General features: G+C 42.2%; 1 protein-coding gene and 1 non-coding gene across 2 annotated transcripts; both read left to right on the forward strand.

Moving 5' to 3' along the window:
- The first annotated feature begins 637 nt into the window (after positions 1-637).
- LOC139379664 (U4 spliceosomal RNA) lies at positions 638-778 on the forward strand. The gene has a single exon (XR_011628406.1). It is a non-coding gene; the product is annotated as a U4 spliceosomal RNA (small nuclear RNA).
- A 1,931-nt stretch (positions 779-2,709) lies between these two features.
- On the forward strand, positions 2,710-19,980 carry LOC139379655 (N-acylneuraminate cytidylyltransferase-like). Its single transcript, XM_071122474.1, has 8 exons — positions 2,710-3,254; positions 4,157-4,299; positions 4,815-4,970; positions 5,756-5,889; positions 7,168-7,262; positions 7,558-7,729; positions 15,840-16,005; positions 18,307-19,980. Exons 1-8 carry the CDS (start codon positions 3,034-3,036, stop codon positions 18,519-18,521), a joined length of 1,302 nt encoding a protein of 433 aa, XP_070978575.1. The 5' UTR covers positions 2,710-3,033; the 3' UTR covers positions 18,522-19,980.
- The last annotated feature ends 2,347 nt before the right edge of the window (positions 19,981-22,327 follow it).

Below are 22,327 nucleotides of genomic sequence, written 5' to 3' on the forward strand. Positions count from 1 at the left end.
AGGCAAATGCCTCAATCTGGTGGTGCAAAGTGAAACAGCTCCCCGGTCCAGGTATTGGTATGTGTAGTAAGGCTGTGTAGAAATGTAAAATATTCCTATGGAATAAAAGCACCAATCTCTGACTGCAAATATTCAAAAGTTGGAATATTGCCATCGTACTGTTGTCATCGTACTGATATCTGATTTTGCCATCGTACATTTTCACATCTGGTTAGGATCCGTCCGGACGGGATACTTCCTGCAGATCAGATCAGTGTAATCCTATATTTAACAACAATTGGTCAGTTCTATCCACAATCCTTGGGACGTCCCTACCTTAAACGTCTAACCCTTTACCCGTTTAAAATTTCAACTTCAATGGGGCAGGGACGTCCTAAGGATCTGAAAAGCACGAACCCATGAGAATGGTATGTTTCACATCCCATCATGCATTGCGGTGTGGTGTAGCTACATTATTATTTTTAAAATACAAACTATGCACACCTCGGGATATCGAAACGTTTTGAACACATTTCAATCATAATATATGACTATTGCACACAAATTAGCACCACACTGTACCGCGACGTTATTATGAACCGTTTCCGTGAATTGTATCTTCTGTGGTGGCTAGCTTGCCTTTTTCAAGATATGAATCAGCTTTGCGCAGTGGCAGTATCGTAGCCGATGAGGTCTATCCGAGGCGCGATTATTGCTAGTTGAAAACTTTACCCAATACCCCGCCGTGACGACTTGAAATATAGTCGGCATTGGCAATTTTTGACGGTCTCTAAGGAGACTGATATTCTTGTTGAAAGGAAGTAAGTTTGGAGATATCTCGCAGTAGTGGTAATCTTTGTCGGGATTTTATTGAATGTGCCGTTATTTGCAGATATATTAATAAGTGTGTATTTGCAATATGAGATTTGTGTTATCTCTGCACTTCCACGAAAATACGAATTGAACGTTTTAATTACATGCAGCGTGTGGGTCTAGCGTCCCAGTTATGCTACATACATCAGAGTGATTTGTATCTAGTGGGAGTGCGAGTTTGTAGACAGTTTGTCCATTAGCGAACTCTGCCTCCGATTTTGGAACTAGTTCAAACTGGTATGGTTTCATATTGATCATATTGTCTGTTTTTCCCCCGCTGTTTACCGGTAGTTGGTTTTATGTTGCTACTACTGAGTGAGAGCAGGAAAAATAAAAGTACCCCAATCGAAAATGACTCAAGTAAAGTGAAAGTCACCCACTAAAATACTACTTGAGTAAAAGTATATATTTTTTTAAATACATGTAATTTTCTAAAATATACTTAAGTATCAAAAGTACAACTACAAATCATTTCAAATTACTTATATTATGCAAACCAGATAGCGCGATTTTTTTGTATTTACGGAAAGCCAGGTGCACATTCCCAACGCTCAGACATATTTTACAAATGAAGCATGTGTGTTTAGGGAGTCCGCCAGATCAGAGGCAATAGGGATGACCAGGGATGTTCTCTTTAATAAGCACGTGAATTTGACAATTTTCCTGTCCTGCTAAGCGTTCAAAATGTAACGAGTACTTTTGGGTGTTAAGGATAATTAATTAATATGTTAATATGTTAATATGTATGGAGTAAAAAGCACAATATTTTCTTATGGAATGTAGTAAAGTAAAAGTAGCCAAAAATATAAATAGTAAAGTACAGACCCCCAAAAACTACTTAAGTAGTACTTTAAAGTTTTTTGAATGTATTCTACAGTGGTAGATTAAAACACTGTAGAATAATGAACCAGATATTTCACCGGATGTATAAAATTTAAATGTGAAGCATCCGTTTGGCGTTTCCACTCACTACCAAATATGGTGATGCGAGGAAGCCCAGTGCCCTGCAGTGGATGTATAATTATTTTTGCCGAAATTCTGCACATTTACTAATCGATGAAGCTAGTGATGGGGAAACGAAGCTTCCTGAAGCATTGAGCATTTCCATACAATTGTGTCGAAAATAGGTTAATTACACGAGGCTTTGATCAACATAGTGTACACTAGTGGCACCTGCTGGTCAAAATAAGCATTTTCCTATTCTACCGAAACGAATACCAGACCAATCAGGTGGTTGGTTATTCGACAAACTTGAAAATAAAAGAGAGCCGCACACTCTAGGAGCTCAGATGCAAACATTTAATTACCAACGTTTCGACGGTGGTTATTCGACAAAACACATCTTTGGAGGTCATTGATAACGTGTTTCCGATAAAGCGATACAATATCGGCACACTGCTTAACGATTTCGATGCATGACTCCGAGCTCCCGGTATCAGACATTTCAGACATCAGACATCATACATTTTTATGTTTCCAAAACTACAATCAGTAAAATAGTAGACGTTACCCTTTGCCAACGTTTCTAAAAAATAATAATACAAAAAAATGTTATTTCGTAGTGCAAGGGGGAATTGAGTTATTACACACGCGCACTGCACAGAGTCGTTCCAGCTAGAAGTAGTAAATACTTTACCGTAAGTACTGCTGTTTGGTTGGCTAGCGCAATTGAATTGTTGTCTATGATGAGTACATTTACATTATTTTATGCAATATTGAAACCTGGAGTTCTGTGATTGAGAAAATAGACATTGGACATGCTTCTACCATTTTGCACCTTAGGTATCCTCGTGTCGATAATATTGATCGCCATCATAGTTTTTAACGCATTGACCTCAATCATTACGGTACAATTCTATGGTGACGTTCTTTCTGATTTCGTAGCCACAATGAAATATCATAATACGCCACTTTTTCTGTTTATAAATGTAATATTTGTAGGATTAATAGGCCGTCCTTCAGTGTACACTACTGACAGTGTAGTCAGTAGTATTTATTGTAACCTAAATACCTAGCTAGCTACAGTGAGCTAGAACACAATAAGTAGCTAGCTAGATTCATCAGCCGACTGCTAGACATAGCTACCGCTAACGTTACTGGTTAGTTAGCTAGCTAGTTAAGTTACAGTGATACCGCCACGTCTTCTTAACCTCCCACTGGGCTACTGAGTGACAATTTACAATGGCTGCTGCTAGAAAACGAACGCGATCAGGCATCGAAGATGTGAGAGACAGAAAAGCAAAGGTTATTAAAGACAGCGGTGAGAAGAGACACATCGCAGCCCTGATCCTGGCGAGGGGAGGCAGTAAGGGGATCCCCCTGAAGAATATCAAAATGCTAGCCGGTGTCCCCCTCATTGGATGGGTTCTGAGAGCTGCAGTGGACTCCAAACAGTTTGACAGGTAATTCAGTTCAATCTAATAGTCAAATGTCTTTCAATCTAACTACTGTATACGGAGTTGCTTTGATAGAAGCTTGGTAGACTAGCTACATTACAACCCACATAAAAAAATGCCAGTTTGCTATGATATTAATACCATAGTATTCACTGTAGTGTAGTGTATTATTTACAGTTAACTATAGTATACATATTGTAGTAAAATAACTAGTATATACTGTAGTATCATGTAGTGTTTTGTGGACTGTAGTATTTACTGTAGTGTTTTTGTTTTTATATCTTTGACATAGAAGTGGAGGCTTTCTCTCCTTACTAGAGACATACTAAAAGAGCTCATTTTCCATAACCTGTAGGTAGATAGGACTGGGGTGTGAACAGATAGGTCAGCACTTTACACTTTTCTAACTGTAGGGAACACAATACGTGTCCTATACTTGGCATGTGGGTTTCTCACTTATGGGTTTATGGAGGAGGAGAATGGGCAGGGTATATGCAAATTACTGTAGGATTTACTATAGTTAAAAAGGGTAGTGTTTTTGGGGACATTACTGTAGCATTTACTAGTGTTTTTTGCAGATACTACTGTAGTATTTACTATAGTATTCTACAGTATACTACAACATTGTCTACTAAGTACTACACATGAGCAAGGGATATACTACAGTTTATTACAGAATTCTATTTTAAGTACTGTAGTATTCTATACTAAACTAGTTTTTTTAAATGTGAGAAAGCATGTTGACATTCTTGTTTTGGGTGCATGGATAATATTGTTATTTGACAGTTAGTGTACTGTCTCTGAATGAACCCCCTGGTTTGGGCTTGGCCACACAAGTCTGGATTGCACTGATGCAGCCTAATTGTTACAAAGCCTGAGGAATCAACTTGTTCCGTTCTTTCTCCCAGTGTGTGGGTATCAACTGACCATGATGACATTGAGAAGGTAGCCAAGACATGGGGAGCTCAGGTTCACCGCAGGAGCCCAGAGGTGTCCAAAGACTCCTCCAGCTCTCTTGACACCATCCAGGAATTCGCCCGATTAAACCCAGGTAGGGGGTGAATGTCAAGTGTATTTCCTTGATTCCTTGTGATCAGATCTTCTGCTCCAATGTGCTGTGAGAAGGAGACGAGGAGGGAGGCGTGAGGAAGATTCTCTGTGGCAACAGTGTCAACGTTGGTTATATTTTATTGTGACAGAACCACACCCTTTGTGACACTTCAACTATCTTTGTAATGACTGTTTGGCAGCGCTTTGTTATAGATGTCAGCTGTTAATGTAATATATGCAGAACTTGTTTAGCCACTAGCTTGACTAAGGCTCTGGGACGGCATGTATCAAGCATCTCAGAGTAGGAATACTGATCTAGGATCAGGTCCCCCCGTCCATGTAGTCTTATTCATTGTGATCTATGAGGCGACATTTGGGTTTATCCCAATAAAGTGGGACCCACTCCATAGCTTCAATTGACAACAGTGGCAGCATTTACACAATTATTCAAATCTCATACTGTTTCTCATATTCTTCTGGTATCTCATAGTCTGCTGTTGTGTTGTCCTCCTCCAGAGGTGGAGGTGATCTGTCACATCCAGGCCACGTCTCCCTGCCTGCACCCCTTCCACCTGAAGGAGGCCCTGGAGATGATCACCAAGCAGGGCTTCACGTCCGTCTTCTCCGTGGTCCGACGACACCACTTCCGCTGGCAGGAGGTGAAGAAAGGAGGTACGGGACAGCCATGTGTTATGTTTAGGACCTCACAGTTAGGCATGGTTTCCAGGATACAGATGAACCCTAATGCTGGATTACAAAGCCAGATCAATGGAGAATCTCCATAGAAAATGATTTGTAGTCCAGGATTAGGCTTTATCTCTGTGGGGGAGAAACACCCCTAGGCTACTTTAGAATTCCATCCCTCTAGAGTTGTGTGTGTTTTTTTTTTTTTTTTTTTTTTTTTTTTACCTTTATTTAACCAGGCAAGTCAGTTAAGAACAAATTCTTATTTTCAATGACGGCCTGGGAACAGTGGGTTAACTGCCTGTTCAGGGGCAGAACGACAGATTTGTACCTTGTCAGCTCGGGGGTTTGAACTCGCAACCTTCCGGTTACTAGTCCAACGCTCTAACCACTAGGCTACCCTGCCGCCCCAAGGTATAAGGTAGTTGTTGTGGAATTGTTAGATTACTTGTTAGATATTACTGCACTGTCAGAACTAGAAGCACAAGCATTTCGCTACACTCGCATTAACATCTGCTAACCATGTGTATGTGACCATTAACATCTGCTAACCATGTGTATGTGACCATTAACATCTGCTAACCATGTGTATGTGACCAATACAATTTGATTTGAAGTAGGGTCAGGAGTTTTTCCTGTCCATGTGACTGTATCACAATAGAGAGATGGGGGTGTGATTAAACAAGTGAGTTTGTCTCCTGACCAGGTTATAACCAGAAACCAGACTATTTCCTATCAACTCATAATGATGATGTGTTCTCTCTCCTGTTCAGGTAGTGTAGCCACCCAGCCTCTCAACCTGGATCCATCCAACAGGCCCCGGAGACAGGACTGGGATGGAGAGCTGTGTGAGAACGGCTCTTTCTATTTTTCCACCAGAGCCCTTATAGAGGAAGGTGTTTTGCAGGTAACTTTCACCAGGCCCCTAAAGGGACCCATAGTCACAAAGAGCCTCAGGAAGGAGTGTCTAGTCTAGAAAAGTCTAGAAAAGTTTTCCCTTTTCCATTGAAAGAATAGTGAGGAGACCATCTGAACTTCAACTTCTTTAATACCCTGATGTACGCAGGACAATACACACAGGGATGATAATGAGAGAATTATAAACCTGTTGATTTAATATAATAACTTATGCCATTTAGCAGATATGCCATTTTTATCCACAGCAACGTAGTCATGCTTGCAGACATAAGTATGGGTGGTCCCAGGAGTAGAACCCACTACCCTGTCGTTACAAGCACCATGCTCTACCAACTGAGCTGCCGAGGACCACAGGAGAGTTCCTCCTTTAATTGTCACACAAGACTGCTACTTGATTGGTTAATATACACTGTGGGTAGGCTGTATGTAAAATATAAGTGACGTTTGTACATACAGGAGAAGATGAATCATATCTAGAAAAGGTATTCTAGAAACAGTGGTCTGGTAAGAGGCAGGGTAAACCATGGGGTTTGTCGAATAAGACCCAAACTAGTGTTCAGCTGCTTGATGAGGAACGAGTGTTCTACATGATCTTCAACATCAGTCTGTAGGCTCTGGAAGTATATGTGAAGGGATACATTCTCTGTAAGCAAATTACATTTGAGTAATTGGTCGTCAGGTTTATATTGCAGTCTGGCCAGTCCAGCCAGCTCTTCTGTCTCGACATACATGTTGCTTTGGCCACTAAGGGTTTTCACTATTCTGCTGTTTTTAAAGTTTAAACAAGGATCCGTTCTTAAGGCCTCATCAGCCCGGTTATTAGTTGGTCATAGGTCACAGTCAATAGTTACTCAATTCGTTTTTGCATGTTCAGCATAAGAAAGCCTGTAGTGTGTGTGTGTCTAGTCTATCCAACCTTAATCTGTGTGTGTGTGTGTGTGTGTGTGTGTGTGTGTGTAAGAGAAATTCCTCTTCATTAGTTTATTAGTAACATTCCCCAACAATAACACTCTGTATGCAGTATGACTAAGATGATGTGGACAGGGAGGACCTGATCCTAGATACAGACCCAGATGTTTATCTCTGCTGCTGGTGCTGACAAAGCATATTTCCTTCCTGGGATCAATAACGTATTTATTCATTCAGCCTGACTAGAAACAACATACACACTGAGAGATGGACTGGTCTGTGATACTACTAGATATTCTATTGTTAACTGGTGTTTTGAATGCTAATAGAATACACTTTGTGTTGTTGTCTTTCTCAGGGGGGGAAGTGGGCTTACTATGAGATGCTGCCAGAGTACAGTGTGGATATTGATGTGGATATCGACTGGCCCGTGGCAGAACAGAGAGTACTGAGGTAGTCTGAAATCACTGACCTAGAATTTCAAGTTCACTCTCTGTTGAAGTCATTCACTCCGAACCACCTCTCTCTCTGTCTGTCTCTGTCTCTCTCTCTCTGTCTGTCTCTCTGTCTGTCTCTATCTCTGTCTCTGTCTCTCTGTCTGTCTCTGTCTCTCTTTCTCTGAAAGTGTTTATTTGAATGCACTTTAAATATAATTAGATTTTGTGGTAAAGCAACACAATGAATAATGCTGTAACACAGAGGAGTGGTTGTCCAAATGTATTTCCCTGTGTGTGTTGTTCCTGTCCAGGTTTGGTTACTTTGGCCTGGACAAGCCTGAGGTGGTGCGTCTGCTGCTGTGTAACGTCTCCGGCTGTCTGACTGACGGCCGCGTCCTCATCTCTGTCTCTGGAGAGGAGATGGTCTCAGTCAACACCAGAGATACTATGGGTATCCGCATGCTGCAGAGAGAGGGGGTGGAGGTACAGATACAGAACATATAGAACACACACACTGCAGAGAGAGGGGGTGGAGGTACAGATACTGTACATATAGAACACACACACTGCAGAGAGAGGGGGTGGAGGTACAGATACTGTACATACAGAACATATAGAACACACACACTGCAGAGAGAGGGAGTGGAGGTACAGATACTGAACATACAGAACATATAGAACACACACACTGCAGAGAGAGGGAGTGGAGGTACAGATACTGTACATATAGAACACACACTGCAGAGAGAGGGGGTGGAGGTACAGATACTGAACATATAGAACACACACACTGCAGAGAGAGGGGGTGGAGGTACAGATACTGTACATATAGAACACACACACTGCAGAGAGAGGGGGTGAAGGTACAGATACTGTACATACAGAACATATAGAACACACACACTGCAGAGAGAGGGAGTAGAGATACAGATACTGTACATATAGAACATATAGAACACACACTGCAGAGAGAGGGAGTGGAGGTACAGATACTGTACATATAGAACACACACACTGCAGAGAGAGGGGGTGGAGGTACAGATACTGTACATATAGAACACACACACTGCAGAGAGAGGGAGTGGAGGTACAGATACTGTACATACAGAACATATAGAACACACACACTGCAGAGAGAGGGAGTGGAGGTACAGATACTGTACATACAGAACATATAGAACACACACACTGCAGAGAGAGGGAGTAGAGATACAGATACTGTACATATAGAACATATAGAACACACACTGCAGAGAGAGGGAGTGGAGGTACAGATACTGTACATATAGAACACACACTGCAGAGAGAGGGGGTGGAGGTACAGATACTGTACATATAGAACACACACTGCAGAGAGAGGGAGTGGAGGTACAGATACTGTACATATAGAACACACACTGCAGAGAGAGGGAGTGGAGGTACAGATACTGTACATATAGAACACATAGAACACACACACTGCAGAGAGAGGGGGTGGAGGTACAGATACTGTACATATAGAACACACACACTGCAGAGAGAGGGAGTGGAGGTACAGATACTGTACATACAGAACATATAGAACACACACACTGCAGAGAGAGGGAGTAGAGATACAGATACTGTACATATAGAACATATAGAACACACACTGCAGAGAGAGGGAGTGGAGGTACAGATACTGTACATACAGAACATATATAACACACACACTGCAGAGAGAGGGGGTGGAGGTACAGATACTGTACATATAGAACACACACACTGCAGAGAGAGGGAGTGGAGGTACAGATACTGTACATATAGAACACACACACTGCAGAGAGAGGTAGTGGAGGTACAGATACTGTACATATAGAACACACACACTGCAGAGAGATGGGGTGGAGGTACAGATACTGTACATATAGAACACACACTGCAGAGAGAGGGAGTGGAGGTACAGATACTGTACATATAGAACACACACACTGCCGAGAGAGGGAGTGGAGGTACAGATACTGTACATATAGAACACACACACTGCAGAGAGAGGGAGTGGAGGTACAGATACTGTACATATAGAACACACACACTGCAGAGAGAGGGGGTGGAGGTACAGATACTGTACATATAGAACACACACACTGCAGAGAGAGGGGGTGGAGGTACAGATACTGTACATATAGAACACACACACTGCAGAGAGAGGGAGTGGAGGTACAGATACTGTACATATAGAACACACACACTGCAGAGAGAGGGAGTGGAGGTACAGATACTGTACATATAGAACACACACACTGCAGAGAGAGGGAGTGGAGGTACAGATACTGTACATATAGAACACACACACTGCAGAGAGAGGGAGTGGAGGTACAGATACTGTACATATAGAACACATAGAACACACACACTGCAGAGAGAGGGAGTGGAGGTACAGATACTGAACATATAGAACACACACACTGCAGAGAGAGGGGGTGGAGGTACAGATACTGTACATATAGAACACACACACTGCAGAGAAAGGGAGTGGAGGTACAGATACTGTACATATAGAACACACACTGCAGAGAGAGGGAGTGGAGGTACAGATACTGTACATATAGAACACATAGAACACACACACTGCAGAGAGAGGGAGTGGAGATGCAAAGATAATGAGATGAATACGGGTGATTCATTCATTGTTTTAAAAGATCACATATGATCACACAACATTTGAATGGTTTATTTCACAAATTTGACATTGCAAAGTATCAATGTCAACCGATGCTGAATTGTTTGACACATTTCACATGAATACACTATGCACAATGAAAAAACAACAACAACAACTTTAAAATGGTTGAGCAGCCTAGTCCTGTATGATTCTGGTTGAGCAGCCTAGTCATGTATGAGTCTTGTTGAGCAGCCTAGTCCTGTATGAGTCTGGTTGAGCAGCCTAGTCATGTATGATTCTGGTTGAGCAGCCTAGTCATGTATGAGTCTGGTTGAGCAGCCTAGTCATGTATGAGTCTGGTTGAGCAGCCTAGTCATGTATGAGTCTGGTTGAGCAGCCTAGTCATGTATGAGTCTGGTTGAGCAGCCTAGTCATGTATGAGTCTGGTTGAGCAGCCTAGTCATGTATGATTCTGGTTGAGCAGCCTAGTCATGTATGATTCTGGTTGAGCAGCCTAGTCATGTATGATTCTGGTTGAGCAGCCTAGTCATGTATGATTCTGGTTGAGCAGCCTAGTCATGTATGATTCTGGTTGAGCAGCCTAGTCATGTATGAGTCTGGTTGAGCAGCCTAGTCATGTATGAGTCTGGTTGAGCAGCCTAGTCATGTATTATTCTGGTTGAGCAGCCTAGTCATGTATGAGTCTTGTTGAGCAGCCTAGTCATGTATGAGTCTGGTTGAGCAGCCTAGTCATGTAGGATTCTGGTTGAGCAGCCTAGTCATGTATGAGTCTGGTTGAGCAGCCTAGTCATGTATGAGTCTGGTTGAGCAGCCTAGTCATGTATGATTCTGGTTGAGCAGCCTAGTCATGTATGAGTCTGGTTGAGCAGCCTAGTCATGTATGAGTCTGGTTGAGCAGCCTAGTCATGTATGAGTCTGGTTGAGCAGCCTAGTCATGTATGAGTCTGGTTGAGCAGCCTAGTCATGTAGGAGTCTGGTTGAGCAGCCTAGTCATGTAGGAGTCTGGTTGAGCAGCCTAGTCATGTATGATTCTGGTTGAGCAGCCTAGTCATGTATGATTCTGGTTGAGCAGCCTAGTCATGTATGAGTCTGGTTGAGCAGCCTAGTCATGTATGAGTCTGGTTGAGCAGCCTAGTCATGTATGAGTCTGGTTGAGCAGCCTAGTCATGTATGATTCTGGTTGAGCAGCCTAGTCATGTATGAGTCTGGTTGAGCAGCCTAGTCATGTATGAGTCTGGTTGAGCAGCCCAGTCATGTATGAGTCTGGTTGAGCAGCCTAGTCATGTAGGATTCTGGTTGAGCAGCCTAGTCATGTATGAGTCTGGTTGAGCAGCCTAGTCATGTATGAGTCTGGTTGAGCAGCCTAGTCATGTATGAGTCTGGTTGAGCAGCCTAGTCATGTAGGATTCTGGTTGAGCAGCCTAGTCATGTATGAGTCTGGTTGAGCAGCCTAGTCATGTATGAGTCTGGTTGAGCAGCCTAGTCATGTATGAGTCTGGTTGAGCAGCCTAGTCATGTATGATTCTGGTTGAGCAGCCTAGTCATGTATGATTCTGGTTGAGCAGCCTAGTCATGTATGATTCTGGTTGAGCAGCCTAGTCATGTATGAGTCTGGTTGAGCAGCCTAGTCATGTATGAGTCTGGTTGAGCAGCCTAGTCATGTATGAGTCTGGTTGAGCAGCCTAGTCATGTATGAGTCTGGTTGAGCAGCCTAGTCATGTATGAGTCTGGTTGAGCAGCCTAGTCATGTATGAGTCTGGTTGAGCAGCCTAGTCATGTATGAGTCTGGTTGAGCAGCCTAGTCATGTAGGAGTCTGGTTGAGCAGCCTAGTCATGTATGAGTCTGGTTGAGCAGCCTAGTCATGTATGATTCTTGTTGAGCAGCCTAGTCATGTATGAGTCTGGTTGAGCAGCCTAGTCATGTATGAGTCTGGTTGAGCAGCCTAGTCATGTATGAGTCTGGTTGAGCAGCCTAGTCATGTATGATTCTGGTTGAGCAGCCTAGTCATGTAGGATTCTGGTTGAGCAGCCTAGTCATGTATGAGTCTGGTTGAGCAGCCTAGTCATGTATGAGTCTGGTTGAGCAGCCTAGTCATGTATGAGTCTGGTTGAGCAGCCTAGTCATGTATGATTCTGGTTGAGCAGCCTAGTCATGTATGAGGTCTGGTTGAGCAGCCTAGTCATGTATGATTCTGGTTGAGCAGCCTAGTCATGTATGAGTCTGGTTGAGCAGCCTAGTCATGTATGATTCTGGTTGAGCAGCCTAGTCATGTATGAGTCTGGTTGAGCAGCCTAGTCATGTATAGTCATGTATGAGTCTGGTTGAGCAGCCTAGTCATGTATGAGTCTCTGGTTGAGCAGCCTAGTCATGTATGATTCTGGTTGAGCAGCCTAGTCATGTATGAGTCTGGTTGAGCAGCCTAGTCATGTATGAGTCTGGTTGAGCAGCCTAGTCATGTATGAGTCTGGTTGAGCAGCCTAGTCATGTATGATTCTGGTTGAGCAGCCTAGTCATGTATGAGTCTGGTTGAGCAGCCTAGTCATGTATGAGTCTGGTTGAGCAGCCTAGTCATGTATGAGTCTGGTTGAGCAGCCTAGTCATGTATGAGTCTGGTTGAGCAGCCTAGTCATGTATGAGTCTGGTTGAGCAGCCTAGTCATGTATGAGTCTGGTTGAGCAGCCTAGTCATGTATGAGTCTGGTTGAGCAGCCTAGTCATGTATGAGTCTGGTTGAGCAGCCTAGTCATGTATGAGTCTGGTTGAGCAGCCTAGTCATGTATGAGTCTGGTTGAGCAGCCTAGTAGGAGTCTGGTTGATAGTATGATTCTGGTTGAGCAGCCTAGTCATGTATGAGTCTGGTTGAGCAGCCTAGTCATGTATGAGTCTGGTTGAGCAGCCTAGTCATGTATGAGTCTGGTTGAGCAGCCTAGTCATGTATGATTCTGGTTGAGCAGCCTAGTCATGTATGATTCTGGTTGAGCAGCCTAGTCATGTATGATTCTGGTTGAGCAGCCTAGTCATGTATGAGTCTGGTTGAGCAGCCTAGTCATGTATGAGTCTGGTTGAGCAGCCTAGTCATGTATGAGTCTGGTTGAGCAGCCTAGTCATGTATGAGTCTGGTTGAGCAGCCTAGTCATGTATGAGTCTGGTTGAGCAGCCTAGTCATGTAGGAGTCTGGTTGAGCAGCCTAGTCATGTAGGAGTCTGGTTGAGCAGCCTAGTCATGTATGAGTCTGGTTGAGCAGCCTAGTCATGTATGATTCTGGTTGAGCAGCCTAGTCATGTATGAGTCTGGTTGAGCAGCCTAGTCATGTATGAGTCTGGTTGAGCAGCCTAGTCATGTATGAGTCTGGTTGAGCAGCCTAGTCATGTATGAGTCTGGTTGAGCAGCCTAGTCATGTATGAGTCTGGTTGAGCAGCCTAGTCATGTAGGAGTCTGGTTGAGCAGCCTAGTCATGTATGAGTCTGGTTGAGCAGCCTAGTCATGTAGGATTCTGGTTGAGCAGCCTAGTCATGTATGAGTCTGGTTGAGCAGCCTAGTCATGTATGATTCTGGTTGAGCAGCCTAGTCATGTAGGATTCTGGTTGAGCAGCCTAGTCATGTATGATTCTGGTTGAGCAGCCTAGTCATGTAGGATTCTGGTTGAGCAGCCTAGTCATGTATGAGTCTGGTTGAGCAGCCTAGTCATGTAGGATTCTGGTTGAGCAGCCTAGTCATGTAGGATTCTGGTTGAGCAGCCTAGTCATTTATGAGTGTGGTTGAGCAGCCTAGTCATGTATGAGTCTGGTTGAGCAGCCTAGTCATGTATGAGTCTGGTTGAGCAGCCTAGTCATGTAGGAGTCTGGTTGAGCAGCCTAGTCATGTATGAGTCTGGTTGAGCAGCCTAGTCATGTAGGATTCTGGTTGAGCAGCCTAGTCATGTATGAGTCTGGTTGAGCAGCCTAGTCATGTATGAGTCTGGTTGAGCAGCCTAGTCATGTATGATTCTGGTTGAGCAGCCTAGTCATGTAGGATTCTGGTTGAGCAGCCTAGTCATGTATGATTCTGGTTGAGCAGCCTAGTCATGTAGGATTCTGGTTGAGCAGCCTAGTCATGTATGAGTCTGGTTGAGCAGCCTAGTCATGTAGGATTCTGGTTGAGCAGCCTAGTCATGTATGATTCTGGTTGAGCAGCCTAGTCATGTATGAGTCTGGTTGAGCAGCCTAGTCATGTATGATTCTGGTTGAGCAGCCTAGTCATGTATGAGTCTGGTTGAGCAGCCTAGTCATGTATGAGTCTGGTTGAGCAGCCTAGTCATGTATGAGTCTGGTTGAGCAGCCTAGTCATGTATGAGTCTGGTTGAGCAGCCTAGTCATGTATGATTCTGGTTGAGCAGCCTAGTCATGTAGGATTCTGGTTGAGCAGCCTAGTCATGTATGAGTCTGGTTGAGCAGCCTAGTCATGTATGAGTCTGGTTGAGCAGCCTAGTCATATATGAGTCTGGTTGAGCAGCCTAGTCATGTATGATTCTGGTTGAGCAGCCTAGTCATGTATGAGTCTGGTTGAGCAGCCTAGTCATGTATGATTCTGGTTGAGCAGCCTAGTCATGTATGAGTCTGGTTGAGCAGCCTAGTCATGTATGAGTCTGGTTGAGCAGCCTAGTCATGTATGAGTCTGGTTGAGCAGCCTAGTCATGTATGATTCTGGTTGAGCAGCCTAGTCATGTATGATTCTGGTTGAGCAGCCTAGTCATGTATGATTCTGGTTGAGCAGCCTAGTCATGTATGATTCTGGTTGAAAAGCCTAGTCATGTATGAGTCTGGTTGAGCAACCTAGTCATGTATGAGTCTGGTTGAGCAGCCTAGTCATGTATGAGTCTGGTTGAGCAGCCTAGTCATGTATGATTCTGGTTGAGCAGCCTAGTCATGTATGATTCTGGTTGAGCAGCCTAGTCATGTATGATTCTGGTTGAGCAGCCTAGTCATGTATGATTCTGGTTGAAAAGCCTAGTCATGTATGAGTCTGGTTGAGCAGCCTAGTCATGTATGAGTCTGGTTGAGCAGCCTAGTCATGTATGATTCTGGTTGAGCAGCCTAGTCATGTATGAGTCTGGTTGAGCAGCCTAGTCATGTATGAGTCTGGTTGAGCAGCCTAGTCATGTATGAGTCTGGTTGAGCAGCCTAGTCATGTATGAGTCTGGTTGAGCAGCCTAGTCATGTATGAGTCTGGTTGAGCAGCCTAGTCATGTATGAGTCTGGTTGAGCAGCCTAGTCATGAATGCTTTCTGAATGCCTGTAAATCCACTCCACCTACTGCTGTTTTAATAACCATTAGAAAACAATCTACCTCAAGGTGTCTTGTCATAGCTGACACCATTATTTCTGGGCAGTGACAGTTAACCTCTCTTAACATGTTCAACTTGAAGCAGCATTAAGCTACAATAAAATAAACAAAAAACAATCCTATCATTTTACATTTTAGTCATTTAGCTGACAATCAACCAGAGCGACTTATATGAGCAAGTAGGGTTAAGTGCCTTGGTCAAGGGCACATTGACAGATTTTTCCCCTAGTAATCTCGGGTTCGGTTACTGGCCCAACGCTGTAACCCGCTAGGCTACCCGGTGTCCCTTGTTTGGATTTGTGGCAGTATTAAAGATACAGGAAGTTAGGTAGAACCAGTTGGGTTTGCTTTGCTAAGCTCTTACCAGAACAGGATGTTTCACACCGGCTGCTCCTGCTCCTAGATTTAGACCACAGTTTATCACTGAAACCTCCGCCCATTAAACACACACACAGGATACTATTGACTCCGTCATGTGACTTTATTACTTTGAGTTTCATCATACCCTCTAAGAGAACACTTCTCAAATGACATCCTTCTACACATTATTGGCCCAACCGTGTTTTATTATTATTATTATTATTATTGGCCCAACCATGTTTTCTACTATTATTGTCTTTCTTCCAGGTGATCTTGATCTCGTCCGGTGAGGACCCTGTGACCAAGGCCCTGGCTGACAATCTATCCCAGAGGACAGGCTGCGAGGTCAGGCAGCTGGGCAAAGACATCCAGGGTGAGGTCAAAGCCATGATGGATGACAAGGATCTGGACTGGAAGGAGGTCGCCTATATGGGTAAACTCACTGTTATTATCAATTAACAATTTACTGCTACTACTACTACTACTACTACTACTACTACTGCTACTACTACTACTACTGCTACTACTGCTACTACAACTACTAATAGTAGTTAGTTATATAGCACAGTTTGAAATATAGTGGAATCTCAAGGTTCTTAACCTTCTATTTTGAGTAATACTTGTGCGTTCATGTCAATCAAACGTATGAAGATCTTTATTTGGAGCCCTTCTGAGATGGAAAGGTAGAACAGGTTAGATATCTCTCAGGAATGTGACCGTAGCAGCGGTGTTTGATAACCACGTATCAATGAAACTATCAGACAGTAAATGTCAACAGTAAAGTTTGAACCAGTTGAACCTGATTGTGATTGTCATGGTGACCACACTACACTCTGTTATGGAACAGTATCTCCTCATTCCGTGTTTCACTCCTCCTTATCTCTCTCGCTATCTTCTCAACCCTTCATCTCTCTCCTCTCATCCCTCTGTTCTCTCTTGCCAGGAACTGATTGTAAGTTCTTCACTCATAAATAACTTGTCTGATTAAATAGCTCCTCTATTAGTAAGGGGAGAGAGGGAGAAACTGTCTGATTAAATAGCTCCTCTATTAGTAAGGGAAGAGAGGGAGAAACTGTCTGATTAAATAGCTCCTCTATTAGTAAGGAGAGACAGGGAGGAACTGTCTGATTAAATAGCTCCTCTATTAGTAAGGAGAGACAGGGAGGAACTGTCTGATTAAATAGCTCCTCTATTAGTAAGGAGAGACAGGGAGAAACTGTCTGATTAAATAGCTCCTCTATTAGTAAGGGGAGACAGGGAGGAACTGTCTGATTAAATAGCTCCTCTATTAGTAAGGAGAGACAGGGAGAAACTGTCTGATTAAATAGCTCCTCTATTAGTAAGGGGAGAAACTGTCTGATTAAATAGCTCCTCTATTAGTAAGGGGAGACAGGGAGAAACTGTCTGATTAAATAGCTCCTCTATTAGTAAGGAGAGACAGGGAGAAACTGTCTGATTAAATAGCTCCTCTATTAGTAAGGGGAGAAACTGTCTGATTAAATAGCTCCTCTATTAGTAAGGAGAGACAGGGAGAAACTGTCTGATTAAATAGCTCCTCTATTAGTAAGGGGAGAAACTGTCTGATTAAATAGCTCCTCTATTAGTAAGGAGAGACAGGGAGAAACTGTCTGATTAAATAGCTCCTCTATTAGTAAGGGGAGAAACTGTCTGATTAAATAGCTCCTCTATTAGTAAGGGGAGACAGGGAGAAACTGTCTGATTAAATAGCTCCTCTATTAGTAAGGAGAGACAGGGAGAAACTGTCTGATTAAATAGCTCCTCTATTAGTAAGGGGAGAAACTGTCTGATTAAATAGCTCCTCTATTAGTAAGGGGAGACAGGGAGAAACTGTCTGATTAAATAGCTCCTCTATTAGTAAGGGGAGAAACTGTCTGATTAAATAGCTCCTCTATTAGTAAGGAGAGACAGGGAGAAACTGTCTGATTAAATAGCTCCTCTATTAGTAAGGAGAGACAGGGAGAAACTGTCTGATTAAATAGCTCCTCTATTAGTAAGGAGAGACAGGGAGAAACTGTCTGATTAAATAGCTCCTCTATTAGTAAGGAGAGACAGGGAGAAACTAATAGAGGAGCTATTTAATCAGACAGTTTCTCCCCTTACTAATAGAGGAGCTATTTAATCAGACAGTAAGGGGAGAAACTGTCTGATTAAATAGCTCCTCTATTAGTAAGGAGAGACAGGGAGAAACGGTCTGATTAAATAGAGTATCTATTAGTAAGGAGAGACAGGGAGAAACTGTGTTGTATATTTTATTCAGAGTCCAGTTTTGGTTAAGTGATCATTTGTATTTCCCCTCTGCGTGTATGCTAGGCTACAACCCGGGTATGGGCGAGGGGACGGTCTAAAGTTATACTGTTACATATGCTAGACTACCACTGCAGAACACTTCATTTGCATGCCACTGCCAGTCACTGAATATTTACAGCCAAGGTGAGAAGGGAGGTGCCAGCAGTCAAATCCTGGAGAATTTGGGATTCAATTTTAATTGAATCAAATTTAGTTGATTTCTGTAATTCAAATTCTATGGTATCCCTAAGCCCAAAATCAGAAACTATATCAAAATAAATATGATTATCTTAAATCATGTCATATTTTTGCATGTTTGTGTTATGTTTTTGCAACATACTAATTAATCATCCTAAGAATACTTCAAGAACCACCTTATGGACACTTTAATAGAAACATTTCATCCCTCCATCTCTCCCTCCTACAGGTAATGATGCACCAGATGTTGACTGTCTGAACCTGGCTGGGCTGAGTGCAGTACCCCGGGACGCCCCATTGGTGGCGATCAACGCTGCTAAATACTCCTGCCACAATGCTGCAGGCCTGGGGGCTGTGAGGGAGTTTTCTGAACACATCCTGCTGCTCAAGAAGAAGGCCAAGTCTCAGATGGAACAGGACCGCATCCACAGAAATACATTCTAAACTCTAGAATGTGTTCTAAAGTCACAGAAATACATTCTAAACTCTAGAATGTGTTCTAAAGTCACATAAATACATTCTAAATGCTAGAATGTGTTCGAAAGTCACAGAAATACATTCTAAACTCTAGAATGTGTTCTAAAGTCACAGAAATACATTCTAAACTCTAGAATGTGTTCTAAAGTCACAGAGATCCATTCTAAACTCTAGAATGTGTTCTAAAGTCACAGAAATACATTCTAAACTCTAGAATGTGTTCTAAAGTCACAGAAATACATTCTAAACTCTAGAATGTGTTCTAAAGTCACAGAAATACATTCTAAACTCTAGAATGTGTTCTAAAGTCACAGAAATACATTCTAAACTCTAGAATGTGTTCTAAAGTCACAGAGATCCATTCTAAACTCTAGAATGTGTTCTAAAGTCACAGAAATACATTCTAAACTCTAGAATGTGTTCTAAAGTCACATAAATACATTCTAAACTCGAATGTGTTCTAAAGTCACAAAGTCACAGAAATACATTCTAAACTCTAAAATGTGTTCTAAAGTAGGGATAGGCATTAGAAATAATATCATGACATTTTATCGGATATCCAGATAGTTTTAATCATGGACACTTGTTTGCTGTGCAGCCTGCAGGACTCGGGAGATACTGTGTGGACAGGGACCAGGGGTGTGCGACAAAGGAGGGAGAGAAAAAGTAGCCCCTGACTTGCGCTAGTTAGACACTTGTAAATGCCATAGGTTATCTATCATCCAATATGGCAGTGCATGTCTTTACTGTCCTGATCTACAACAACCCTGTTCAGATTAAACAGCCTATACTGAAGGTTGCTCATTGTAGGCTACTCCTCATTTAGTTGACTTAATTCTGTCATTTTAATTCAACTTTTCTTTCATTGCTTTGAGATCTCCCACTTCACGTTGCTACACATGGAGCCTCTGACTGTAGTGTCAACAACAGCAAGCTAAGTGAAACCTGTGTAGGCTAATACCGTATGTATTTTTAAAACTATATTCACATTATTAAATGAAGAATTCCAAATGTCATGAGTGTAGAAATGTCCCATAGATCATTTTATTCCGTTAAGATGAAGCCTTGTCATTGTTGAAATAGGCCTGTGTATACGAATACTAATGTCTGTTTGAATAACTGTGCCCATTGCTAGTTTTTACAGGTTGTCAGATCAAGGTAGTTTGGGTTTTATATCGCTAAAGGTTGTGTTGACAAAAATGAATGTCTTTATTTTAAATGAAGTAGTATACAGGAGGCCTTTCATTTACTTGAGATTGATTGTTTTTCTCTCCACTTTTTAATGTTCTGTCTTAATTTGGGGGGGAAAGTATTAGGATATTAACATGGAGTTGCACTGAGATTCTTGTTGTTTGGGGTGTTTACTTTTGTATTTTGCCTGCAATTTGTTTGTCAAATTATATATGATCATAAACGTAAGAAACACTTTCTTATTCCCCTGCTTTAATCTGAACTATTCTAGAAATGACTTTAGCCTTATAACTCCATACCACAATCTGATGAGGTGTATCTGATGGGGTGGTTCACATACATCTTGCCACCAGATGGCAGTGTAGCGCCTCATCAAACCTCAGTTGGGGGAAAGAACTGGATGACAACATTAACCTTGTACAACCATCAAGAAGTTTCACATGCTTTCCTGTTCAGGCTTTCACTCAGTTGTAGCAAGATCCAGTCAAATACTTGTAGAACAACACACGTGATCATACAGTATAAGAGATCTTCATTTATAGCATTGTGTGGCGATTTCCATCTATCTATGTTGCAGAGATCAGGACAGCCAGCAAACATGTGGCGAGCTGGCATTTTTCCAAGAACTATTGATTTGGTTACATAGATTAGTGAGAAAATTGACAGGGCTACTCAGTGCTTGGAGAGGAAACATCCAAGTGGATGAGAAGGCATATGAAACATGGCTTCAGTTCATCAGAAGAGTTGACACTGGTAGTGGAGTGGTCATGCCCTCTTAATCAGGGAACAGGAGGGGACTTGGCGGTAAATAGCAGATCCATTCCATTACAGCAGCTCCATCATAGGTTTGGGTAACATGTTTCTCCATGAAGTTAAACTCGGACATCTCAGAATTCACAACGTGAAACACGGGCTGCCCATCTCGCCCACTTGACTCATCAAAGTAGGCCAAGAAACATTCCTGAATAAAGCCCTTATCATCAACGTACCTGACAATAACTAACAACTGTGAGTCCCAGTTTGTCTGTGGTTTCATCCATTTGCCATGCAAAACAATGTGGAGTATCAACCTATTTTAATGGATGATGCGATGGAAGCTATGAAATCATTCTGAATGGCTCAGCAAGTAAAGCATCGTACAGTGTAATTACCTCTGCTAGCTCAATGAAGCTCACTGGATGTATAATTATGAAGCTTGGAAGTTTAAACTCACTACCAAATATGGTAGTGAGAGGAAGACCACTGGTGGGCAGTGGGAGAAGATGGAACGAGGTGGATGTTGGCCTACATTCTGAAAAATGTCTCGTCGATTAAACATTTTCTCAATACAGTTTTATGTTCCCAAAACTAGAATCTGTTATGAACAGAGTGGAATAAGTTTGGTAGACTTTAGCCTTTGACAAAGTTTTTTTTATATTGCGTTTGTTTAGAAGAAGTGCAAAGTCGAATTGAGTTATTGCACACGTGCATTTCACACAGTAGGTGTTCCCTAACGGAAATATGCAGATGTATGCTAGAACGGGCCAATAGGATCTCGCTAGCTCATGCTTGGCTCTGCCCACCTCCTTGCCTGTTCTGCCCACTATGACTAATCTGTTCCCATTGGAAACAACAGGCTGTGGTCTATCTTTGTTTAGTTATTAACAATCTTTGCTGGTACTGTAGGTAGCTAGCTACTTGCTAACTCAACGGAAAAATAATTTTCTAAAACCAAGTAAACAATATATAATCTACCTCTGTGTCCCGTAGTCTGTGTCCCGTAGTTTGAAAAAACACATTTGAATGGAATAATATGAGCTATCACTATTCACAATCTATCCAACAATGTCACCAACACATCAAGCTTCTAAGTGAAACATGCATAGTACTAGGTTCATTCTCTAATATTTTGATTGGATGGACAACAGGTCAGCTCATACTGCAAAAGCTTTGATTGGTTGGAGGACATCCTCTGGAAGTTGTCATAATTACCATGTAGATCTATGGAAGGGGGTGAGGAGCACGAGCCTACTAGATTTTGTATTGAAGTCAATGTAGCCAGAGGAGGACACAAACTGTCTCCTGGCTATACCGTGGTGCTATCCGAGTGGGTTATGTACTATTGTAGTCTAATCTACTAATGTAGACCTTCATTGCAAAACAGTGCATTTTAATCAGGTATTTGGTGACATTTGAATACATGTAAGTAGAGTTTTATCTAAAAAGACTAACTTTTTTGTTTGATTTGTATTATTTATCTGAAATTCACTGAGTAGGATGGTCCTCCCCTTCCTCATCTGATAATCATCCACTTCTTATGAAGGGGAATATCAACTCAAGAGTTTTTAGTTGTGATGGTTGTTTAGCAACAACACCGATGTGTGTGCAATTATGGGGCAAAACAGACAGGTACGTTTAGATTGTTGACAACATGTAAACTATATTTAGTCTATAATATTTATTGAAAACATAAATACATTTGCAAAACGAGGACTTGTCTCTCAAATACATTGTTACAGTTGTTGGTTGGTTAACTAGCTAGCGAATCTGAGCCATATTAGCATCATTTTATTTTGCTTTTGGAAAGGTTTTTATTATTGCAT

Source organism: Oncorhynchus clarkii, chromosome 21, assembly GCF_045791955.1.
Source record: "Oncorhynchus clarkii lewisi isolate Uvic-CL-2024 chromosome 21, UVic_Ocla_1.0, whole genome shotgun sequence".
In the NCBI taxonomy this organism is placed as follows: Eukaryota; Metazoa; Chordata; class Actinopteri; order Salmoniformes; family Salmonidae; genus Oncorhynchus; species Oncorhynchus clarkii.